Raw genomic sequence first — 25,522 nt, 5'->3', positions numbered from 1 at the left:
AGGATGTGGGGATGGCATGGCACGGGGGCACTGGGGAGTGTGTAGGGACTCCCATCTGTCAGGCGGCAGCTCAGGGCTTAGGGCAGTCTACTGGGCAGGGCCAGGGACCCCTAGAACAGAGGAGCTCCTGCCATGGATGGTGTTTTACAGCCTTGTCACTCCCCATGCACTCTAATCGCACATATTGAGTACTTGGGGTGGGCTGGTCACCATGCTGGACACTGGGGACAAAGTGTGGTAAGACGCAGTCCCAAAGGGGCTAAGAATCCTGTGGATTCTTGCTCAAAGGCTTGTACCCAGGGTTAAACTCCCAGCAGCTTGGAAGGCAGGCATAGGCACCTCCATTTGCCCTGAGTACAAACAGAGGTTCAGAGAGGTTTAGTGACAGGACAAAGGTCACACAGCCAGGAAGTGGCTGTGTCCAGGACAGTTCCAGGCCTCCTGACTCCAAGCCCCACCCTGGCCAGCAGGTTCAGTTTCAGCCAGGTGGCCTTTAGGGTTGGCCACCCTGTTCCCCTCGGCAAGAACAGTACAAGCCGAAGGCAAGCAAGCGCTCCTTCTTCTGAGCATCCTGTGTGCCCAGCCCTGTGGTGGGAGAGTTGATGATGTCCCAGGAGAGGGATGTCTCCTGTTCTCTTGCTGCCCAGGAGAGGGCAGAAGCAAACCCTTCTGAGAGGGGAGAGAGGGAGATGGGGAGGTAAGCAGGGATGACTCCTCCTCTCCCGCAAAGAGGCCACTCCGGGAGCGCTGGGAAGCCAGGCCAAAGGCGGTGCAATAAAGGGGCCTCTGAGACTCTTCCCGTGGCTCTGGGATTTCAGGGTGTGGTCACCATCCACGCCCAGAGGTGGGAAGGCCCAGGCGGGTGGAGCTGGCCTGGAGCCCGCCCCTGCTGCTGGGGCATTGGCCGCTGGGAGGGAAGTTCCAGCCGGGCCGCTGCACCTTCTTATACAAGCAACCCTGGAGGCGCCGCACCTGAGCAGGCAGCCCCGACTGGAAGGACCCCGGGGCCCTCATTCCTCCTCCTCCACTGGGAACTGTGAGTGAGCCCTTGCCCCTGAGGGACTAGAGGGCGGCCACAGCAGTTTCTCCACTCTCTCCCCTCCCTTTCCCGAATCCTAAAACCCACCTGGGGGCCCCTCCTCTCTGGATCCAGGCCCAGCACCCACTTCCTAGGACAAACCCCAAGGGCAGCCCGAGGCCGCTGTGATTGAGAGAAAGAAACTGGCCTCGGGACAGACCCACCTGTCCCCACTCGGGGCCAGCCAGGGGGCCTTTGGCAAGGGGCGTTGGTAATAGCAGGAAGCTGAGGCCAAATTGAGGGGACTCCAGCTAGCCCCTTGCCTGTACTCCCTTCTCCAACAACCCTCACCCCCACCCCCCGGCTGGGGCAGCCACCTCAGCTGTCTCCCTCCCAGGGACTCACCTGCAGTCCCAGGCTGTCCCAGGAGCCCCTCTGCCTGCCTAGGACCTGACTTAGGAGAGAGCAGCTTCTTGGGTCCCCCTCCCACCCTCACCCCACATTGCTGTCCCCCTAGAGATCTCCCTGCACACCCCCCAACTCCCCTGCAGGCCACATGGTCTCTGGGGGTCTCCCTGGAGCCTGCGCCCGGTTCTCACCTCTTTAGTCCCTGGCTCCCTTCAGCCCCAGGGGCCTGAGATGGGCCCCACCTGCCCCCTCACTTCCTTCCCAGGCCTCAGTAGTTGAACTCACTCTAGACCTATTTTTTTATGTTTATTTTATTTTAATAGTTGTGGGGAGCAGGTGGTGTTTGCTCTTTAGTGGCGATTTCTGAGATTTTGGTGCAGCCATCACCCGAGTGGTGTGCACTGTACCCAACGTGTAGTCTTTTGTCCCTCACCCCCCTCCCACCCTTCCCCCACTCCCAAGTCCCCAAAGTCCATTATATCATTCTTAGGCCTTTGCCTCCTCATAGCTAAGCTCCCATAGACCTATTTTCTCTGCCTTCTTAGAGCTGACTATGTCCAGTACAGGGAAGGGTGGGCATCAGTACTTCTGAATGCCAGCCTGGATGGGTGGTCAGTGCCAGGTCCTGGGGAATGGGAAAGTCCATGATCATGACCAGGGCATAGCTGATGACCAGGGATGTGGTCGGGGCTCCATGCCTGAATGTTAGGGAGATTCGGAGCTGGATCTGTGCTGGGGAGTGAGAGGTCAGTGGCTGTTGGTTCATATTGAGGGGGAAACAGGGCTGCCAGGACTAGGGCTTTGGGGCACAGGGGCATAGGGGCACAGGTGCTTTTGCTAAAATTTGGGAAGCTCTGTTTCCAGATTGCAGAAGGATTCTGGTGTTGAGGGAACTTGCAGAGCTGTTGCAAGGTGAGCCCCGCAGAACCCTTCTGTCCAGCTGAGGCCCCTGTGGGTACCCACCCTGCCTCCTCTTCTCCTGGCTGGGGGTCCCCTGTGAGGCATGAAGGGAGTGGGGCAGGGGACCCTGTCCAGGCCTCCGTGTCTGTCTAGGGGCTGGGCCAGAGAGAGGAAGCAGAGGTAGCAGAAGGGCCTGCCTGCAGAATCCTCCCAGCCTCCCCCTTCCTTTCTCCTCCTTGGCCCAGTAAATGTGTAAATTACTTTCCCGCCCTATAAAAATAGCTTCACTCCATTACAAATATTTGAATAACAGGAGGAAATCTCAATCGAATGACTGTGAGCATGTTGGTTTCTTGCCATTTATTCTGCCTTCTTATGTGTATGTCTTGGGCAGTTCCCATAGAGACATTACAACGTAATGACGATTGTGCCTTCTGCTTTTTCACTTACCATATTCACCTAGTCAGTGAATGTCAGCTGCTGTACTGGGCACTAGGGAGCAATGAAAAATAAAGGGTGCTTCCTGCCCTCAGGTAGCTTACTGTCCAGGAGAAATTTAACAGCAGATCCAATTATGATATGGTATGGCATGGCAGATATGATATGATATGACATGATGCATCTGCAAAGAGCTGTGGGGGCATGTTGGAGGAGCCATCCTCCCAGAATCTTGTTGGCAAGAGGGAAATCCAGGAATGCTTCCTGGAGGAGGAAGGTGTTGGCAAAGATGAATTCAAAAGGTTTCTACAGTTCCCTCTCATGAAACCCTCTGGACCTGGTGCCTTTTTCAGTAGCAGATTTTTTTTCTCATCAGTGGTAATTAGTTAAGTTTCTACTCACCTTCTAGTTAATTTTGGCCATTTTATATTTTACTAGGAAGGCATTCATTTTCTCCAGATGTGTAAAATCTCCACTTTTAAAATTTATTATGAATTTCTTTGTGACCAAGTGAATGATTTTTCTAAGTTTTTCATAGACATATAAGAAAAATGCATATTTTCTTACTTTTATTTTTATTTTTATTTTTTGAGATGGAGTCTTACTCTGTCACCCAGGCTGGAGTGCAGTGGCGCAGTCTTGGCTCACCGAAACCTCCACCTCCTGGGTTCAAGCGATTCTCCTGCTCCGCCTCCCGAGTAGCTGGGATTACAGGTGTGCGCCACCACGCCCAGCTAATTTTTGTATTTTTAGTAGAGAGGGGATTTTGCCATGTTGGCCAGGCTGCTCTGGAACTCCTAACCTCAAGTGATCCACCCGCCTCAGCCTTCCAAAGTGCTGGGATTAATGCATATTAATCCCTGGACGGAAAAATACATATTTTCTATTTAAGGGATATAAGATCCTAACTGCATCAAATCAAGTTTATTGATTATATTATTCAAACTTTCATTTCCTTTGTATCCTTTGCTTGGGGGCAGGGGTCTTTTACTCTAATTCTGATAGAGATGTGTTATGTTAAACCTTCCACTCAAATTTTCTCTATAAAGCTCTTCTGGTGCTTTTCCTAGTTTTTGCTTTTTATATTTAACTACGATGCTGTCGGGAACATTCGGATTTCGAGTGTTCTGTCGTGTTGTTACAAATTGTGCTTTTCTATTATTTGGTGTCCCTCTTTATCCTATTATAGTGCTTAACCTTAAATTTTGCCCTTCTATTGTTAATATGACCACTCCTTATTTTACTTTATTTTTTTTTTTTTGCACTTGCTTAGCATTCTTTTATATTCTTCCATTATCATTTTTTGAAACTAGTAATTTCTTGTATATGTCACATCACTGTTTTGTTTTGTTTGAGACAGGGTCTCCCTCTGTTGCCCAGGCTGGAGTGCAGTGGTGTGATCATGGCTCCCTGCAGCCTCAACCTCCCTGGCTGAGGCAATTCTCCCGCCTCAGCACCCCGAGAACCTGGGACCACAGGCCCGTGTGCCACCATGCCCAGCTATTTTTTTTTTTTTGGTATTTTTTTAGAGATGAGGATTCTTCATGTTGCCCGTCACCACTGTATTTTTGTTATTTTCATTTTTTTGTTTGTTTGTTTTTTGAGACGGAGTCTTGCTCTGTCACTCAGGCTGGTGTGCAGTGGTGCGATCTCGGCTCACTGCAACCTCCGCCTCCCAGGTTCAAGTGATTCTCCTGCCTCAACCTCCTGATTAACTGGGATTACAGGCACACGCCACCATGCCCAACTAATTTTTGTATTTTTAGTAGAGACAGGGTTTCACCACATTGGTCAGGCTGGTCTCAAACTCCTGACCTCAAGTGATCCACCTGCCTCACCCTCCCAAAGTACTGGGATTACAGGTGTGAGCCACCGCGCCCAGCCTATCACTGTATTTTTGAACCCAAGCTGACTCTTTGTCTTTTGGTGGGAGAATTCAGTCTGTTCATGTTTCATTTAACAATTGATCTACTGTACTTAATTACCTTTGGCTTATTTTACATTTGTTGGTTTATCTTGTGTTTTTCTCCCCTCTGATCTGGTTATCGATTTCCCTTTTCTTCCCGTTACACTTTCCGTTTCATTATTGGCAGCTATCTCCTCTCTGGGGTTCCTAATCAAACACATATTCTTTAGTACATGCCTTGACGGGGATTCTTTTCTCAGCACCCTCATCTGGAGCTCACAGAACCTGTCACTCTGTAGACTCTGGTCTTTTTTCAGCTTAGGAACATCCATTTGTTGCTTGATTTGATTATTGTTTGTTTGCTTGTTTATTTATTGAGACAGGGTCTTATTCTGCCACCCAGGCTGGAGTGCTGTGGCACAATCACCGCTCACTGCAGCCTCCACCTCCTGGGTTCAAGTGATCCTCCCACCTCAGCCTCCTGAGAAGCTGGGAATACAGGCACACGCCACCATGCCCAGCTAACTTTTTTTGTATTTTTTGGAGAGACAAAGTTTCGCCATGTTGCCCAGGCTGATCTTAAATTTCTGGGCTCAAGCGATCCACCTGCCTCAGCCTCCCAAAGTTCTGGTATTACAGGCGTAAGCCACTGCGCCCGGCCTGTTGCTTGATTATTGTTTCTTTTACCTTTTCTTTCCTTTGCATGTGAGTGCTCCCGACTGGGTCCCCTGCAGTTTATCTTTGGCCTCTTTATTTCAGTCTTGGTGTACTTTTGCTCTGAGGTTTGATATTTCTTTTTGACCTTCCAGGCTGCAAATTTGAATCTCAAGAGTGAATTTATTCCCCTTCAACTAATACAATGACATATTTTAAGTTCTAAAAATCAGTCCTTTTTAAAAACTCTGCTTGATTCGAGTCTCCTTAAGAGTTTGTATTCAAGTTGTAATTGCATTCTCCAGGCCCTCTATTTTGCTAATAGCCTTGAATTTATTTTACTAGGTAATATATTTACAGGTTTTTTTTAATCAAAGCAATATTTTAAAGTCTATAGTGAAAATCTCACATGTACCCTGTTTCCCTGCTCTGTTCTCCATCAACTCAAAAGTTACCCCTTTCATTCATTCTTCATTCTTCCAGAGTTTCTGAGTACAAACTAGTATAACTACATATCTGATTACTTAATTTTCTCTCTCTCTCTTAAGCAAAGGTAGTACCTTGTACACACCATCCTGTGTGTAAAACAAGATTTTTTTAAAAAACAAGCTTGTTTACTTTTTATTTATTCCTTTGACAATGTATTTTGGAGATTATACCTAGAGAGTTTCTGTCTCTTTCCCTACAACTACAAATAATCCATCTTACCAGTCTTCTGTTGATGGGCACTTGAAATGTTTCCTATTTTTTGCTATTACAACAATGCCATAATGAATGCTCTTTTATATACTCTTTTATATATGTATAGGTAGATGTTGGAAAAATTCCAAAAGTGGGATTTTGGGGTCAAAAGGTAAATAATAGATACTTGATGGGTATATCCCATGAGGCATATACCAGTTTGCCCTCACCAACACAAATGAGGGTGTCTTATTCCCCACAGCCTTGCCAACTGACTGTTGTCAAACTTTCGTTTTCTGCCAATCTGACCATAATATATGTTATCTTAAGGTACTTTAAATCTGCATTTTTCTTTCCAGTAAGAGTATCTTTTCATATATTTAAGGGCTGTTTGTCCCCACCACCTTTTTTTTTCTTTCTGTGAAGGTCTGTTTATATCCTTTGCCTGTTTGTGTATTGGGTTGTTAGGTTTTTTTCTTGGAGTTCTAGTAACTTTTTCTATACTAGGGAAAATAGCCCTTTGTCTATGATTACATGAGTCATAATTCCCTCCGCCACCCTGAGCTTGTCTTTTAACTCTGCTAATAGCATTATTTTGCTACACAAGTTTTCTTAAAACACACTTATGTAGTCAAATGTATCACTCGTTTATTTTATGGCTTTTATATTCTGAGTCTTTGTTACAAAGTCTTATATGTGTATATATATATGTATACACACACAGACACCTACAACATATTGAAGTCATATATATATACACACACAGCATATTATATATAATATATATTTATATATATACATACAACATATTGAAGTCATATATATACACACACACAGCATATTATATATAATATATATTTATATATATACATACAACATATTGAAGTATTTATATATATAAAGAGACTTATATATATAAAATATATAGGCTTTTATATATATATACATACAGCATATTGGATTTTATTTTCTTTTTCAATTATTTTTATGGCTTCATTTTTAAAAATTTAAATCTTTAATCCTTTGAAGGCTAATATGGATGGACAGAATGAGATGTGGACCTTCCTTTATTTATAAACGTGTTTATTTATTTGTTTATCTCTGGATGGGCAGCCAGTTGTCCTGTGACCTTTCACTGACAAGTTTGTCTTTCCCCATGACCTGTGATGGCATCTTTAGTGCGTCCTGGGTCCCGGCTGTGCTGGGGTCTGGTAGCGGCGGCTGGTTTAGTGCGTCCTGGGTCCCGGCTGTGCTGGGGTCTGGTAACGGCGGCTGGTTTAGTGTGCGTCCTGGGTCCCGGCTGTGCTGGGGTCTGGTAGCGGCGGCTGGTTTAGTGTGCGTCCTGGGTCCCGGCTGTGCTGGGGTCTGGTAGCGGCGGCTGGTTTAGTGTGCGTCCTGGGTCCCGGCTGTGCTGGGGTCTGGTAGCGGCGGCTGGTTTAGTGTGCGTCCTGGGTCCCGGCTGTGCTGGGGTCTGGTAGCGGCGGCTGGTTTAGTGTGTGTCCTGGGTCCCGGCTGTGCTGGGGTCTGGTGGCGGCAGCTGGTTTGTGGTTCTCTCTGTTCCCCCTGCTGAGCTGTCACAGAGTGCGTTTATATGACTTTGCTCCCCAGAGCTGGGGTCGAGCTGCAGGAGTACCCCACTTGGTGGGGGGGCCCTAGAGTGGAGAAGGGATGGTGGTCTCTGCCACTGGGCCTGTGGGCATGGGACATCCGTGATGTCAAAACGCCAGCAGGAATTCTCCCTGTCTCCTTGGTGCCCTGGCCTTATGGGTAGAGACTACCTGGCCCACCTGTTTGCACCCCTCAGCTCCTGGGCGCAAGGGTACAAGAGCCACCCTGCCTTCTCCCCGGGGTCCCATGATGGGCCAGCCTGCCCCAGGGTTCCCCTGGGAGCCTCCACCTCAGACACAGCCTCTCACCTGTGAAAGCCAGGTCCCACCCACCACTGCCCCAGCCTCTGCTTGACTCAGGCAGTAGCAGGTCGCAGTTGGCAGCAGAGGGGAAACAGGGTGTGTTTAAGTGGCCTTATTCCCAGAATCCCGGCTCCAGAGCTGTGTCTGAAAGGGAGAGGAACTACTTCATCTGTAATACATCGGGGGCAGGGGGAACTGGAAGGGCAAGTCTGTTTCCAGGTGAGAAATAATGAACAACTTTTTCTTCTTTTCTTTTTTGAGACAGGGTCTCGCTCTGTCACCCAGGCTGGAGTGCAGTGGTGCCATCACGGCTCACTGCAGCCTCAATCTCCTGGGCTCAAGCAATCCTCCTGCCTCGTCCTTCCAAGTAGCCGAGAGCACAGGCTTATATGGTAGTGACAGTGAGGATGGAGAATAGTAAAAACGTTTGAGGAATTTTTTTTTAATTTTATTTTTATTATGAAAATGTCCAATTAGGCTGGGCCTGGTGGCTCACCCCTGTAATCCTAGCACTTTGGGAGGCCGAAGTGGGAGAATTGTTTGAACTCAGGAGTTCGAGACCAGCCTGAACAACACAGTGAGACCCTGCCTCTATATTAAAAATAAGTAAATAAATTTAAAACTTAAAAAAAGGAAAATGTCCAACATGCAGAAAAGTAAATTTTTTTTTTTTTTTTTTTTTTACAGAATCTTGCTCTGTCACCCAGGCTGGAGGGCTGTGGCACAATCTCAGCTCACTGCAGTCTCTACCTTCCAGGTTCAAGTGATTCTCATATCTCAGCCTCCTGAGTAGCTGGAATTACAGGCACATGCCACCACGCCTGGCTAATTTTTGTATTTTTAGTAGAGATAGGGTTTCACCATGTTGGCCAGGCTGGTCTCGAACTCCTGATCTCAAGTGATCCACCTACCTCTGCCTCCCAAGGTGCTGGGATTACGGGTGTGAGCCACCATGCCCGGCCAAAAAGAATTTTCTTTTCTTTTTTTTTTTTTTTTGAGACCCAGTCTTGCTCTGTCACCCAGGCTGAAGTGCAATGGCATGATCTCATCTTACTGCAACCTCTGCCTCCCGGGCTCAAGTGATACTCCTGCCTCAGCCTCCCGAGTAGCTGGGATTACAGGCATATGCCACCATGCCCTGCTAATTTTTGTACTTTTAGTAGAGGAGGGGTTTTGCCGTGTTGGCCAGGCTGGTCTCGAACGCTTGACCTCAGGTGATCCGCCTGCCTCGGCCTCCTAAAGTGCTGGGATTACAGGCATGAGCCACCACACCGAGCCAAAAATAATATTTTTAAAAAACGAATACAATTACCTATTGCCTAGATTTAACAATACTTGCTCCTTGCTGGCTGCTCTACTAGGGAAAAAAAAGAGAAAAGAGAAAAAACAGTATTTGCCATGTTTATTTATATTTATTTATTTATTTATTGCTGACGAATTATAAATTCTGGGCATCATATTTCACCCCTGAAAACTTCAGCATGCATCTCTGAAAAGTGATGTCTTTCTCCATGAACACCCTCCATTATTATATCTGACAAAATTAACTATAGTTCCTTAATGTCATCTATGACCTAAGCTGTCGTCAGATTTCCACCTTATCCTAAAACATCTCTCTCACAACTAGTTTGTTTGGTTCAGGATCCCATCCAAGGCCATGCCTTATGTCTGGCTGTCTCTTCAATCTCCCTTGAAGAGCCCCGCCCTTTCCTTCTGCCTGGACATTGACTCATTGCCCTGCCTGCAAGGTGTCTGTTTGCTTCCTTGCAGCAGTGTTTTCATGTTCTTCTAACCCTGGTGTTACGTGAGAACTGGTAGGCAGGTCTGCAAGGTTTAGGCTGGTGGGATCAACAGGGCTCAGTGACAGATGAGGCAAAGCCAGCAGGAGGCAAGGATGATTCTACCTTGGGTGACAGAAGTAGATGTCACTCAGATGCTGAGATTGGGGAGGGAGGAGGGAGAGGACAAATTTGATTTGGGGCACAAAGCTTTTGACATGTACAAAGGACATCCAGATGGCAGTGGGATATGTGAGCCTGGAGACTGTGCTGCGAGTTGTTGATCTACAGCCGGTGGGGCTGCGCTCTCCCAGGGTGGTGGAGTGAGAAGCCAGGTGAGACACCAAGCATGAGGCCGTGGCGGAGGAGGTGGAGCCTGGGGCCCAATTGCTGAGCAGTAGCAGAGAAAAAGAAGGAAAACCAGGAGGCCTGGCCAGAGGAAGCCCAAGAAGGAGAGGATTTTAAAGAGCAAGCACTGGAAAGAAGTCAGGCCAGAGGAAGACTGTCAGGCCTCTAAGCCGGAACAAGGTCCTTGTAACCCCTGTGACTTGCCCGTATACATCCAAATGGCCTGCAGGAGCCACAAATTCTGGAGCAGCCAAAAAAAAAAAAAAAAAAAAAACCCGCAAAAAGGAGTAAAACAGCCAGCTCCTTGCGTTGTTCCTGCCCTGCCCCAACTCATCAATTGACCTTGTGACAATCTCCTCCTGGACAATGAGTCTCAGGAGCTCCCCACCGAGCGCCTTGTGACCCCCTCCCCTGCTATCAATAGATAACCACCTTTAACTTGTACCTTTCCACTGCCTACCTAAGTCCTGTAAAGCTGCCCCTATCCTATCCCCGTTCGCTGTCTCTCTTTTCAAACTCAGCCCATCCATACCCGGATGTAAATAAACAGCCTTGTTGCTCACACAAAGGCTGTTTGGTGGTCTCTTCACACGGATGCGCTTAACAAGGACCAGATCTGTCATCAAGGAAGTGGTGGAAGGCCTCTGAGCAGTGAGCTGGTTGTCTAAGTGAGGGGACAGAGAAGTTGGCTCGAAAAGGAGGAAGGGAAAAAGGATTTAGTTGTTAAAAGGGGATCCAGATCTGGGTCCAGGGAACAAACTTTTTTTTTTTTTTTTTGAGACAGAGTCTCTCTCTGTCACCCAGGCTGGAGAGCAATGGTGTGATCTCCACACACTGCAATCTCCACCTCCGGGGTTCAAGTGGTTCTCCTGCCTCAGCCTCCCAAGCAGATGGGACTACAGGCACCCGCCACCACACCTGGCTAATTTTATATATATATATATATATATATATAATTAGTAGAGACGGGGTTTCGCCATGTTGGCCAGGCTGGCCTCAAACTCCTGACCTCAAGTGATCCACCTGCCTCAGCCTCCCAAAGTGTTGGGATTACAGGAGTCAGCCACTGCACCTGGCCAACATTTTCTTTTTAAGATGGAGAGATCAACTGGGGCCAGTGGCTCACACCTGTAATTCCAGCACTTTGGGAGGCTGAGGTGGGAGGATTTCTTGAGCCCAGGAGTTCAAGACCAGCCTGGGCAACATAGAAGGACCCTGTGTCTACAGAAAAAAAAAAAAAAAAAAAAATTAATCTGGCGTGGTGGTGTGGGCCTGTAGTGCCAGCTACTTGGGAGGCTGAGGCAGAATTGCTTGAGTCCAAGAAGTCAAAGCTGCAGTGAACTGTGATCGTGCCACTGCCCTCCAGCCTGGGTGACAGAGCAAGACCCTGTCTGGAAAAAAAAAAAAAAAAAAAAGATGGAGAGGCCTTGAGTTTGTTGAAATGAGAAAGGGACAAAGGTAGTCAGAAGGGAAGGGTTGGAAATTTGAGCTGAGACCACTTCTAAGTAAGTGGGAGGCAGCTATGGGGTCTTTCAGGCCTGGGCTGGGGAGGTTGGCTTGGATGGCAGGCCCCTGTGCCTTTCCCTAGGGGAGGGGGAAGGAATGGTGGGTATAAACACAGATATGTTTGAGGGAGTGGGCAGAAGGTGACCACTCCTTGATCTCATTTTCCTGCCTCCCTAACCTGGCTCATCCCTACAGCCTTCGCTGGCTGGGAGGTTCCTTCATGGACCATTTCTTTTTTTTGTGGGAGATGGAGTCTCGCTCTGTCGTCCAGGCTGGAGTGCAGTGGTGCAATCTTGGCTCACTGCAACCTCCACTTCCCAGGTTCAAGCAATTCTCCTGCCTCACCCTCCCGAGTAACTGGGGCTACAGGTGCACACACACCATCACACCCAGCTAATTTTTGTATTTTTATTAGAGACAGGGTTTCACTATGTTGGCCAGGCTGGTCTGAAACTGCTGACCTCAAGTGATCCTCCTGCCTCGGCCTCCCAAAGCGCTGGGATTACAGGCATGAGCCAATGTGCCTGGCCCCTTGTGGACCATTTCTGATCCCTCCTGGTTCCAGTGGCCCTGCTGGGTCTCTGCCAGCCTTACTTAGAGCACAGGCAGTGTGAGTCCTGAGGAGGTCCCACCCCACCCTGGAGGAGCAGGCCAGGCAGGCAGCCCCATGAGGTCACCCAGAGGCTGGGGATGGAGTCCAGAGCCAAGGACACCTAATCGAAACCCGAAGTCAGAAAAGCAGAAGTGTAGGCCTGCTTTTTCCCCATCCCCATGGGTGTGGGAACCCAGGGCCCACTCGGTTCTTTCATAGAACCAGCCCTGTGACAGGGTAGGGTTGACAGCTCTGTTCTACAGATGAAGAAACTGAGGCCCAGAAATTCAAGCGGCTGCTCGGTGAGAAGCTGAAGTAGTCTAGACAAGAGTACAAGTCTCTGGACTCCAGCTCCACTCTTTTCCCCTTTGAATCAATGGAAGCTTCTGCCCTAAACCCAAGAAGAGGGTCTTACCTGAAACCGTTATGTTTGGAATCTCACCCCACATCCATGCAATAAGATTACACTGAGCCAGCCGGGCTGCTTATCCCTGTAATCCCAGCACTTTGGGAGGCCAAGGCAGGCGGATCACTTGAGGTCAGGAGTCCAAGGCCGGCCTGGCCAACATGGTGAAACCCCGTCTCTACTACAAATACAAAAATTAGCCAGGTGTGGTGGCAGGCACCTGTAATCGCAGCTACTCAGAAGGCTGAGGCAGGAGAATCACTTGAGCCTGGGAGGTGGGGATTACAGTGAGCTAAGATCGAGCCACTGCACTCCACCCTGGGTGACAGAGTAAGACACCATATCAAAAAAAAAAATTACACTGAGCCGTGGTGCCTCACCTGGGCAGCAGTCAAATCACCTGAGGAGCTTTAAAATTAAACACTTTCCCCAGGCCCCGGTTCAAACCACTTCCAACAGAATCTCAGAGGGCTGAGCTAGGCACAGTTCCCCAAAGCCTACTGAGGCTTGAGGCCCAGGACCCTGTGGGGTCACCCCCAGGTCCCCCGATCCTGCCTCTGGATGTGTAGCTCTGGGCCAGGCCAGGATGTGTAAAGGGAGACTCAGTTTCTGTCCTGGAGAACATGCGATAAATAGGGGCTGGAAATTTGTAGAAATTTGTAGACCTATTTTTGAATTGTATTTTCTCTATTTCCAAAGCTGTAGTAGGTAACAAGATTAAAAACATTAGGCTTTATAAGTATAGTTGCGTACCCAAATTTCAGTCGAGGCATATAAATGCTATAAATGGCTGATATACTTTCTTACTACATGACCAGTTTTATTCTACATATAATTCTAAAGAATTAAAGCCTTCTTTACACATATGAGTAGGCTATTTTGGGTTTTATGGTTTATTAAAGAATTATAGATGATTCACTGCTCAGTTCTAGCTATGATCACTTCGGGTGAACCTGCAGCTAAAGGACGAGGCTTACCCATTGATAGCAGAGTACTGTAGATAGGACAGCATGGCGTCCCAGCTCTGATCATGAATCAGATCATGGGATCAGAGCTAGGACTCGGTATCTCTGCCCTTCAGCTAGCCATGGTGACAGGACATGGCCCCAACTGTGTCTCCCAGATTCAAGAATTATTTGCAGTGTAGATATGTAAGAATAAATGATGTTCTTAACATCACAGCAATTGCTTAAAAGTAGTGGCTTTCATACTTCTTTTGACTCTGACTGACCCTCAGTCACATACACATTTTTTCATAGCAGCCCAGTACACATATTCAAAAGCTTTCTGACATACTGTTTTACCTTATTATGTGGGAAGCACTCTGATATTTTCTGTGCTAGCCTATTGCATTACATTTTTTTTTTTTTTTTGGAGACAGAGTCTCGCTGTGTTGCCAGGCTAGAGTGCAGTGGTGCGATCTCGGTTCACTACAACCTCTGCCTCTCTTGTTCAAGTGATTCTCCTGTCTCAGCCTCCCGAGTAGCTGGGACTACAGGCACATGCCACCATGCCCAGCTAATTTTTTTGTATTTTTAGTAGAGATGAGGTCTCACCATGTTGGCCAGGGTGGTCTCAATCTACTGACCTCATGATCCACCTGCCTTGGCCTCCCAAAGTGCTGGGATTACAGGCATGAGCCACTGTGCCCGGCTGCATTACATTTTATTTTTTAAAAAGCTGAATAAGACCCACTATTTATTTCATAGTCACTAAAGAGTTGGGATCAACTGTTTGAAAATACTATTTTGAAGTATCCATGCGGTCTTACACTATAGCTGGAATGATAAAAGGACCCAAAAGGGTGTTTTTAGGAATATATTTTTGGGAGGGAATACATGCGATGCCCTTCTTTTTCCCTTAAGTATAAACTTGAAAAACTTGTTATAAACTTGAAAAAAATGGTAGGTGAGTAATTTATATGTATGGTTTCATGGGTATATTTGAAGTATTAATACATGAAAGCAGTGAATAATAGTATCTGACATGTAATAGGTACTTAATATGTGTTAGTTTTCTTTCTGCAGGCATATCTTGGTTGTTTAATTGTAAACAATTAGCTTTAGCTTTTAACTTAACTTTTAGACTTCAAAAGTTCTATCATAAGGTTTATCTTAACTTACTTTGAATGATTAATTTTAATTATTGAAAGACAGATGATTGGATACAATTTACATCTTTGATTGACATAAATAATGCAGTCTTTTAATTTTTTTGGTCAGGTACTGGTAGTTAACTCTCAAGGAGAAATTTCACGGTTGAGCACCAAAAAGGAAGTGATCATGAAAGGAAATATCAACAATTATTTTAAATTGGGTCAAGAAGGGAAGTATCGTGTCTACCACAATCAATACTCCACCAATTCATTTGCTTTGAATAAGCACCAGCACAGAGAAGATCATGATAAGAGAAGGCATCTTGCACATAAATTCTGTCTGACGCCAGCAGGAGAGTTCAAATGGAACGGTTCTGGCCATGGGTCCAAAGTTCTTACCATATCTACTCTGAGACTGACTATCACCCAATTAGAAAACAACATCCCTTCATCCTTCCTTCATCCCAACTGGGCATCGCATAGGTAAAGGAAACTAAGGTTAATTTATTGCTGTAAATACACTAAATGTTTATAAAATGATTGTTCAAGATGTGCACTTGAAAACGTCGTTACCAATGAGTTGAATGAAGTCAGTGTGGTCAGCAGACAGGACGTTAGAGGCATGAGTGTACTTCTAACTTACTGAACCAACACCACTATTTGGAGGATTTCTAGCAGTCAGAGTCTATCCCTGGAATCAGATGGAGACCAAAGTTACAACTATTGTGCTTTTAATTTAGATCAACCTAGTGAAATAATTTCTTTCATATCTTCTGAAATATAGGGCAAATTGGATCAAGGCAGTTCAGATGTGTAGCAAACCCAGAGAAGTTGCTTTGGCTTTAGCCATTTTGGAGTGTGCAGTTAAACCAGTTGTGATGCGTTTTGATGCTACCAATATGGCGAGAATCTTTAGGACATACCAGGTAAGTGAATTCTGAGCCTTGTAAATGATGAATATTGGACTCGCTTTTGAAATACTAGCCTATTAATAATGAAAGTTAATGTATTTAAAAGGCCATATTAAAGACTTTACTTTTGGCCTAATTTTCTTCCTATATAAGTTGTAAACATGAATGAAGATTATTAGTTCTTTCTTTCTTTCTTTTTTTTTTTTTTTTTTGAGACGGAGTCTTGCACTGTTGCTCGGGCTGGTGTGCAGTGGCACAATCTCGGCTCGCTGCAACCTCCGCCTCCTGGGTTCAAATGATTCTCCTGCCTCAGCCTGCGAAGTAGCTAGGATTACAGGTGCCTGCCACTACGCCTGGCTAATTTTTTGTCTGTCAACCCAGGCTGGAGTGCAGTGGTGCCATCACAGCTCACTGCAGCCCTGACCTCCCTGGGCTAAGGTTATCCTCTCACCTCAGCCTCCCGAGCAGTTGGGACTACAGACGCATTCCACTATGCCTGGCTAATTTTTGTATTTTTTATAGACACAGGGTCTCATTATGTTGCCCAGGCTGTTCTCGACCTCTAGGCTCAACCGACCTGCCTGCCTCAGCCTACCAAAGTGTTGGGATTATAGTCATGATACATTTCTGATACGAGAGCAATTAGTACAATGGTTGCTATAACCATTTTAGAGAATGGTTTGACAAAAACAAAGTTAAAAATGCAATTTGACTCCTTCCTGATACAGCAGAGAAACTTTTACCCTGTGTACATGAGAAGACATTGTAGCAGGGTGTTCCTTATAATATTATTTCATAATGGTGAAATTTGGAAACAACTCCTAAGTACTCATAATCAGGCATGTTTAAATTGTGTCATCATTTCATAATGGACTGTTACATAGCAGTGAAAAACACACTAGAACAACAAGTGTCGAGATTGAATCTCATAAGTTTACAATAGAAAGAAAACATTTGGAGAGGGTGGGAGGGGCACAAGGGTTGTAAAAATTACCTACTAGGTACAGTGTTTACGGGTAATGAGTAACTAGAAACCCAGTTTCCCCAGTGCACATAGACCCCTTGAATCTAAAATAAAATAAAAATTTTAAAAAAGAGAAAACAGTTCCATCGCTAAAAATAGATAAGGATAAATGTATATACTACATACATTTGTGTAGAGTTTAAAAGCATGTGTGATAACACGTTACAGTATTGTTTAGGGATATAGATATTTGTAAAATTTTAAAGAAATGCAAGGGCTATATGCTTGAAACGTAAAAAATATACTTCTAAATAAATAAGAAGTGCTCAAATGTAAATCATAATGAAAACCAGAAAACATTTTGATCTGGATGTTCATGAAAGTACTACATATATTGAAATTTGTGAGATGCAATTAAAGACTTCCTAGGAGAAGTTGCTAGCCTTTAATGCTTATGTTAGAAAAGAAAAACTGCAAATTAATTAGCTAGGGGTACATCTCAAGGAGCCAGACTAAAGAAAGAAAATATTAAAGATGACCAAATGTGATGAAATAGAAAACAAACATACTTTAGATCCCATTATGTTTTACAAGCCTCTGATAAGATTATCAAGGGGGGAAAAATAGTACAGCACAAATAACCAATATCAAGAATAAAAAAAGAGACATACTAACCAATATTTCTGATTTTCTTTTACTAGAACTTGGAATTTTAAAGCCTTCACAGGGTCTACTAACATGGTATTCAGGTTTCCTACATCTACAAAGAAAGGGGTCCACCTAGAAGGAGTGGAGCAAGATGGTGGAATAAAAGTCCCCAACTCATCGTGCCCCACCTTCCATCCCCACAGCCACAGAAAGGGACCCACCGAGCTCCCTTTGAGTCGGGGGAAGGGTTGGGAAGGACGCCACAGTCATCTCAGTCCTTAGTAGGGCAGAAGCCACACTCTTAGGCAGGAAAAGGATTTCTGGTTGTTTATCACTGCACCTGTCATTAAGGTGATGGCAGGACCAAGTGATTTCATAAGGTTTTTCTTAAATTTCGGGAACCAGATAGTTCCATTTAAACTTTTCTACCAGAATAGAAAAAGGAGGAAATTTTACAGATTATTGTTTCTGTTAGTGTGAAACTGTTAGAAAACTTGATAAATAGAAATAGACAAATAGAAAATTATGGCCCTGTCTCCTTTATTAATATTTATTATTAATAATTAATAGCAAATAGGTATGTCTATAAGAAATCTCAAAATATTGGTATGCGGATCTATTCAGGAGTAAATTTAAAGAATAAGAAACCATGGCTAAATTGGCTTCACCTTAGACACCAGTCTCCAATACGAGGAGATTACTAATACCATACTATTTTAAGAGTCAAAGAAAGGCTGGATGTGGTGGCTCATGCTTGTAATCCCAGCACTTTGGGAGGCCAAGGCGAGTGGATCACTTGAGCCCAGGAGTTTAAGACCAGCTTGGCCAACATGGTGAAACCCCATCTCTACTAAAAATACAAAAATTAGTGGGGCACGGTGGTACATGCCTGTAGTCCTAGCTACTAGGAGGCTGAGGCAGGAGAATCACTTGAACCCAGGAGGCAGAGGTTGCAATGAGCTGAGATCGCACCTAGCCTGGGCAACAGAGCAAGACACTCTCGAAAAGAAAAAAGTTGAAGAAAGGAAATCTTTTGATCATCTCATTAGATGCCAAGAAGGTATTTTTGTCTAAGTTCATTATTATTTATTGGGTTTTTTTAATTTTGAATTTTTTTTGGCTGGGCGTGGTGGCTCACGCCTATAATCCCAGCACTTTGGGAGGCCGAGGTGGGTGGATCACCTGAGGTCAGGAGTTTGAGACTGACCTGGCCAACATGGCGCAACCCCATCTCTACTAAAAATACAAAACTTAGCCAGGTATGGTGGCACACGCCTGTAGTCCCAGCTACTTGGGAGCCTGAGGGAGGAGAATCACTTGAATCTGGGAGGCAGAGGTTGCAGTGAGCTGAGATTGCACCACTGCTCTCCAGCCTGGGCGATAGAGTGAGACTCCGTCTCAAAACAAAACAAAACAAAAATGGCTACTAGGAAGTTTCAATTTATATAGCTTGCATTCTATTTCTGATGGACAGCCCTGCTCTAGGAAGTCTCAGCCCTTCAGATGGAAGGGGGACAGTTACTCGTTGGCTAAAACTATTTCATAGTGCTGAAAACATGATGATCTCCCTCTAGTATACAGGTGTGGATTCAGTAGATGCTTGATAATTCAGTTCTTATTTGGTACTATTATTGACAAAGGAAAATGATAAAGGAAATATTTTTCTCTTCCCCCATCTTTTAGCTTTCTCCCTTTGTCTCATAACCATGTCCACCAACGAGAATGCTAATACACGAGCTGCCCGTCTTCACAGATTCAAGAACAAGGGAAAGGACAGTACAGTGAGTACCTTCTGTTGCTTTCCTGTAGTGGTATTTAAATGTGAAGACATTTGGAAAGGGGTGAAAACTGAAGGATTTTTTTTAAAAAATGCCCTCACTTAGCAACAAAGACTGGTGCGATAGGTGAAACGGCATGTTATCTTTTCTCAAGGAAATGAGGCGTCGCAGAATAGAGGTCAACGTGGAGCTGAGGAAAGCTAAGAAGGATGAACAGATGCTGAAGAGGAGAAACGTAAGCTCATTTCCTGATGATGCTACTTCTCCTCTGCAGGAAAACCACAACAACCAGATAAAAAATATATATTTTAGATTATGAGTTACATGAAATCCAGAAAATCAGTAGGGACTTTTCTTAGAAATTCAAGTAAACTTAACATTTCTAGTCTTATGGTTTTAACTATCTGTGAAGATCTTTTTCTCTGTTCGCAATTAGTAATTGTCTTCTTTCCTGCCTTCTATAATCCACTGAAGCTGATTTAGAATCTTCCTTTAGCTCTGACCTTCCTTCAGACTTCCTTGCATTTGTAGCTACTAGCTGGGTACCTTGACCTGACCAGTGTGTCCAGAGCCAACCAGTTTCTGGTTTATTTCTTTTTTCTTTTTCCCACATGGAGTCTTGCTCTGTCACCCAGGCTGGAGTGCAGTGGCACAATCTTGGCTCACTGCAACCTTCGCCTTCTAGTTTCAAGCAATTCTCCTGCCTCAGCCTCCCGAATAGCTGGGATTACAGGTATGCACCACCACGCTTGGTTAATTTTTGTATTTTTAGTAGAGCCAGGGTTTCACCATGTTGGCCAGGCTGGTCTTGTACTCCTGACCTTGTTATCCGCCCACCTGGGCCTCCCAAAGTGCTGGGATTACAGGCATGAGCCACCACGCCCAGCCCATTTCTGGTTTATTTCTGTCTTTTTTGGTATTCTGTATTTTTTTGTATTTGTCACCAGCTTTGTTCAGGTCTTTCCTCCTGAAATATTTATAGTAGCCTCCTAATGTATCGTTTCCTTCTTTCTGTGCCAAATGCTATTTTTCTGAATTTTTTCCTAAAGTACTACTTTAGACGTGTTTTTTCTCTCCTCAAAATCCATACTCCAAATTGCATGAACCTGTGAGGCAGAGGTTGCAGTGAGCCAAGACCTTGCCATTACACTCTAGCCTGCGCAACAAGAGTGAAACTCTGTCTCAAGAAAAAAAATAAAAATAAAAAAATCCATACTCCGCTGGGCATGATGGTTCACGCCTGTAATTCCAGCACTTTGGGAAGCTGAAATAGGAGGATCACTGGAGGCCAGGGGTTTGAGCCCAGCCTAGGCAACATAGCAAGACCTTGTCTCTACAAAAAATAAAAAGTTAGCTGGGCATGGTGGCACAGGCCTTTAGTCCTAGGTATTCAGGGGGCTGAGGCAGAAGGATCACTTGAGCCCAGGATTTTGAGGCTGCAGTGAGCTATGATTGTACCACTGCACTCCATGCTGGGTGACAGAGTAAGACCCTGTCTCTAAAAATAAAAATCCATACTCTGGCCAGGCACGGTTGCTCGCGCCTGTAATCCCAGCACTTTGTCACCTAGGCTGGAGTGCAATGGCGTGATCTTGGCTCACTGCAACCTCCGAATCTCAGGTTTAAGCGATTCTCTTGAATCTGAGGTCAGGAGTTTGAGACCAGCCTGGCCAACATGGTGAAACCTGTCTCTACTAAAGATACAAAAAAATTAGCTCGGGGTGGTGGTGGGTGCCTGTAATCCCAGCTACTTGGGAAGCTGAGGCAGGAGAATCACTTGAACCAGGGAGGCAGAGGTTGCAGTGAGCCAAGATCGCACCATCGCACCATTGCACTCCAGCCTGGGTGACAAGTGCAAAACTCTGTCTAAAAAATAATAATAATAATAATAATCCATACTCCATGAAGGCCTTCCACAAAGTAGACCTTAGATTTTCAAATTTATCTTTCATCTTCCAAAGATAACTGGGCACTTTCCTACTTCTTTTTCTCGCAATATGCTTCCTTTTTTTTTTTTGAGACAAAGTCTCGCGCTGTTGCCAAGGCTGGAGTGCAATGGCGCCATCTTGGCTCACTGTAACCTCTGCCTCTTGGATTCAAGTGATACTCGTGCCTCAACCTCCCAAATAGCTGGGATTACAGGTGCGCGCCACCACGCCCAACTAATTTTTGTTTTTTTTTTTAGTAGAGACAGGGTTTCACCATGTTGGCCAGGCTGGTCTCAAACTCCTGACGTCGGGTGATCTGCCCGCCTCGGCCTCCCAAAGTGTTGCAATTACAGGCGTGAGCCACTGTGCCCAGCCACATTATGCTTCCTTTAGCCCTTTAGCACTCCACATTTATCTTTTTTTTTTTCGATTGACTACTACGTGTGTTCTATTTCTAGGGCACTAATACTCAAAGCTCATCTTCTTCTTATAGCACTCCTTAGCCTCGTAGGAAAGACACTCCTTTCTCAGGATTCTCTAGCGCCCTGATTCTGCACCCAAAATGGGGAGTAAATGCTATGTAACCCATCTATTTACCACTTGTTTTATGCTGTTTGTCTACTTGTCACATTTTCTGTTAGGTGTCAAGCTCCTGGAGAGACAGGGATACTGGCTTTTTGAATTATGGTTAGCTTTGGCTCTCAAACCTCTTTTCTACTTTGATTCACAACATAAAACATTTTTTTTGTTGTTGAGGGGGCAGGGCACAGGTCTTGCTCTGTTGCCCAGGCTGGAGTGCAGTGGTGCAATCTAGGCTCACTGCAGCCTCCGCCTCCTGGATTCAAGTGATTCTCCTGCCACATCCTCCAGAGTAGCTGGGATTACAGGGGCCCGCCACCACGTCTGGGTAATTTTTGCATTTTTAGTAGAGATGGGGTTTCACCATGTTTCTCAGTCTGGTCTCGAATGTCTGACCTCAGGTGATCCACTGCCTCGGCCTCCCAAAGCGCTGGGATTACAGGCATGAGCCACTGCGCCTGGCCGCACATAACCCATTTATATTTGCAACAACACTCAACCGTGGAAATACATAGATTATAAAATTAGATATGAAAATTCTCAGAATGTTGCTTATAACTTCATGTCTTCCTCAAAGTATATCTGAACGCAAGTTACTGAGATTAATGTAGGAATAATCTTCAGTTTGCTCTGATTTTTTTTTTTTTTTTGAGAGAAGGTCTTGCATGGTGATAGGTGCACACCACCATGCCTGGATTTTTTTTTTTTTTAATTTTTTGTAGAAGGGGAGGTCTCATTATGTTGCTCAGACTGGTCTCAAACTCCTGAGCTCAACCCATCCTCCCTCCTGAGCCTCCCAAAGTGCTAGGATTACAGGTGTGAGCCACTGTGCCTGGCCTTCTAGTTCATTTTTTAAATTATTCAAAGCTGCCTTTTTTAGCAACAAAACACTTGGATACTCCATAACTTGAGACTCTGGCGAGTCCTGACACCGAGTTTGGAAACTATTCTACATATAAAATAATGAATCTTTAACAGGCAAAATTAAATGTAGGTCTAAATTTTTAGTAGCTCATGCCTGTAATCCCAGTACTTTGGGAGGCCGAGGCGGGTGGATCAGCTGTGGTAAGGAGTTCGAGACCAGCCTGGCCAACATGTGAAAACCCATCTCTACTAAAAATACAAAGAAATTAGCTGGACATGGTGGCACACGCTTTAATCCCAGCTAGTCGGGAGGCTGAGGCAGGAGAATTGCTTGAACCTGAGATGCGGAGGTTGCAGTGAGCCAAGATCACGCCATTGCACTCCAGCCTAGGTGACAAGAGCAAGACTCCTGTCTCAAAAAAAAAAAAAAAAAAAAAGCATAATCAGTTGATACTAATATTGAAATATTGCCTATTTCAGGTCATGTTGGGCCTCTTGTTAAAACTTTTAGAGTACAGAATTTCTGAAGTGCTGGGAAAAAAATAAGGTAACCAGCAAACACATTTTTTCCTTTTCAGACTCCTGCACTAAGAGCCATAGGGAATATTGTCACTGGTACAGATGAACAGACTCAGGTTGTGATTGATGCAGGAGCACTCGCCATCTTTCCCAGCCTGCTCACCAACCCCAAAACTAACATTCAGAAGGAAGCTACATGGACAATGTCAAACATCACAGCTGGCCGCCAGGACCAGATACAGCAAGTTGTGAATCATGGATTAGTCCCATTCCTTGTCAGTGTTCTCTCTAAGGTAACAAAGTCTCAGGATTCAATCAAGTCATTTTTAGTATGTATAGAAAGCTGTGCTTGATAAGCTGCTTCATGTGCAAGAATCTTGGGTTCTACTAGGTAAGTCCTTTGCTGAAAAATACCCAGTAACCCCTTTCACTTAAGGTTGTATCGATAGAACCTTAGTACTTTCAGTCATTGTTTTTGTGAAAAAGTACTCTTGGAATCTTATTTGTGCAACCGTTCTGAAATAAAACCATTTCCTTATGTTTAATAGGCAGATTTTAAGACACAAAAGGAAGCTGTATGGGCCGTGACAACTATACCAGTGGTGGAACAGTTGAACAGATTGTGCACCTTGTTCATTGTGGCATAATAGAGCCGTTGATGAACCTCTTAACTGCAAAAGATACCAAGATTATTCTGGTTATCCTGGATGCCATTTCAAATATCTTTCAGGTAAGTCCTATCAAGGTGGCTTTGTTTGAATTTGGACTTGATAATAATTGGTTTACTATTTAGACTTGGGGGAGGGCAGCTGTAAGTTTACTCACTAGTAAGCCACAGATTCAGAAAGCCTGTTCATGTGGCCACACCTTTGATTTAAAATGTGTCAGGCATTATAAAAGATATAAAAGAGATGACAAGTGGATGATGTGACCTGAATCAAAGTCAGGCTCTTATGTGGACTCATCACACCTGTTTACTGGGTTGATTTAATTTCCCAATTTCATACTGAATTTTGGTGAAATTAAATTTGAATGACGTCTGGGCACAGTGGCTCATGCCTATAATCCTAGTACTTTGGGAGGCTGAGGTGAGTGGACCACCTGAGGTCAGGAGTTCCAGACCAGCCTGGCCAACATGGCGAAACCTGTCTCTACTAAAAATACAAAAATTAGCCAGGCCTGGTGGCGGGCACCTATAATCCCAGCTACTCAGGAGGCTGAGGCAGGAGAATCGCTTGAACCCTGGGCGGGGGGCGGAGGTTGCAGTGAGCCAAGATCGCGTCACTTCACTCCAGCTTGGGCGAAAGAGTGAAACTCTGTCTCAAAAAAAAAATTTTTTTTGAATGACTTAATTATATTTTTCTTCTGGTTCCACCCCTAATTGATCCAAGCATACCAGCATATGGCACTTTGCCATAGTGATTGGTGGTAGGTAAGCCCTTCTCATGAACTTTGGATTCTAGAAATTTTTACATACAGAAGTTGAGCCTACAGGCTGGGCGTGTTGGCTCACGCCTGTAATCCCAACACTTTGGGAGGCTGAGGCGGGTGGATCACGAGGTCAGGAGTTCAAGACCAGCCGGGCCAACATAATGAGACCCCGTCTCTACTAAAAATAAAAAAAATTAGCCGGGCGTGGTGGCGAGCACCTGTAATTCCAGCTACTCAGGAGGCTGAGCCAGGAGAATCTCTTGAACCTGGGAGGCGGAGGTTGCAGTGAGCCAAGATCATGCCATTGCACTCCAGCCTGGGTGACAAAAGTGAAACTGTCTCAAAAAAAAAAAAAAAAAAAAAATTGAGCCTACAATAATGGATGCTGGTGTATCTGTCACTGTGTATAAATAATTTGTTAATATGTGGCCAGTATTTCTTCTTCCCTTCCTCTAATCCCCTAAGTTATTTTGAAGCAAATCTGTTATTTCATCTATAGATATTTATGTATCTCTTAAAAGTCAAAAATTTAAAGAAGAACCTACATACCATTCCATATGCCCAGTAAATCCTTAATACCAACACACATTCTGTTTTGGGGACATTTAGTTTAGCACTCCATAGGCCATCTTTGCCCTTAGACACCTTGACTACACCTTGTGATGATATAGGGTGCTTTACAAAACAATACGCCCCTGTTCCCATAGCAGACCAGTTGAACTGGAATGTAGTGTTGTTTTAAAAGTTGCCCAAGTGAGCCGGGCGCGGTGGCTCACGCCTGTAATCCCAGCACTTTGGGAGGCTGAGGTGGGCAGATCACGGGGTCAGGAGATGGAGACCATCCTGGCTAACACGGTGAAACCCCATCTCTACTAAAAATACAAAAAATTAGCCGGGCATGGTGACAGGCGCCTGTAGTCCCAGCTACTCGGGAGGCTGAGGCAGGAGAATGGCGTGAACCCAGGAGGTGGAGCTTGCAGTGAGCCGAGTTCAGGCCACTGCACTCAAGCCTGGGCAACAGAGCTAGACTCTGTCTCAAAAAAAAAAAAAAAAAAAGTTGCCCACATGATTTTGGCACACAGAAAAGGTTGGGAGCTACTAATTGTAAGATCTCTGGCTCCAGTTGAAGTAGTGCTAAAAGCAGGTATAGATCCAATCACATTGAGTTTCAACAAAATATAAAATGGACATAAAACTATGATAGGCTTGATGAAGGAACTGTTAAGGTGCTTATTTCTGCCTGACATATATCAATATTCA

The 25,522-nt window shown here is 45.0% G+C and overlaps 1 protein-coding gene across 1 annotated transcript; it reads left to right on the top strand.

Moving 5' to 3' along the window:
• Positions 1-815: 815 nt before the first annotated feature.
• LOC134738723 (importin subunit alpha-1-like) lies at positions 816-23,555 on the top strand. The gene is made up of 7 exons (XM_063656306.1): positions 816-1,036; positions 14,768-15,123; positions 15,425-15,566; positions 18,847-18,944; positions 19,096-19,176; positions 22,891-23,124; positions 23,380-23,555. The coding sequence occupies exons 4-7, from the start codon at positions 18,870-18,872 to the stop codon at positions 23,476-23,478; spliced, it is 489 nt and encodes a 162-aa protein (XP_063512376.1). The 5' UTR covers positions 816-1,036; positions 14,768-15,123; positions 15,425-15,566; positions 18,847-18,869; the 3' UTR covers positions 23,479-23,555.
• The last annotated feature ends 1,967 nt before the right edge of the window (positions 23,556-25,522 follow it).

The sequence above is a fragment of the Pongo pygmaeus genome, chromosome 19, assembly GCF_028885625.2.
Source record: "Pongo pygmaeus isolate AG05252 chromosome 19, NHGRI_mPonPyg2-v2.0_pri, whole genome shotgun sequence".
Classification (NCBI taxonomy): domain Eukaryota; kingdom Metazoa; phylum Chordata; class Mammalia; order Primates; family Hominidae; genus Pongo; species Pongo pygmaeus.
This window is presented reverse-complemented; position numbering and strand designations above follow the sequence as displayed.

What these genes read in the sequence shown, in the direction of transcription:
- LOC134738723 (XM_063656306.1), top strand. Translation starts at nt 18,870, where the DNA reads ATGTCCACCAACGAGAATGCTAATACACGAGCTGCCCGTCTTCACAGA. An exon ending in AGATGCTGAAGAGGAGAAAC is followed by an intron (nt 19,177 to 22,890) that starts GTAAGCTCATTT and finishes TTTCCTTTTCAG; the next exon opens with ACTCCTGCACTAAGAGCCAT. An exon ending in TTGTCAGTGTTCTCTCTAAG is followed by an intron (nt 23,125 to 23,379) that starts GTAACAAAGTCT and finishes TATGTTTAATAG; the next exon opens with GCAGATTTTAAGACACAAAA.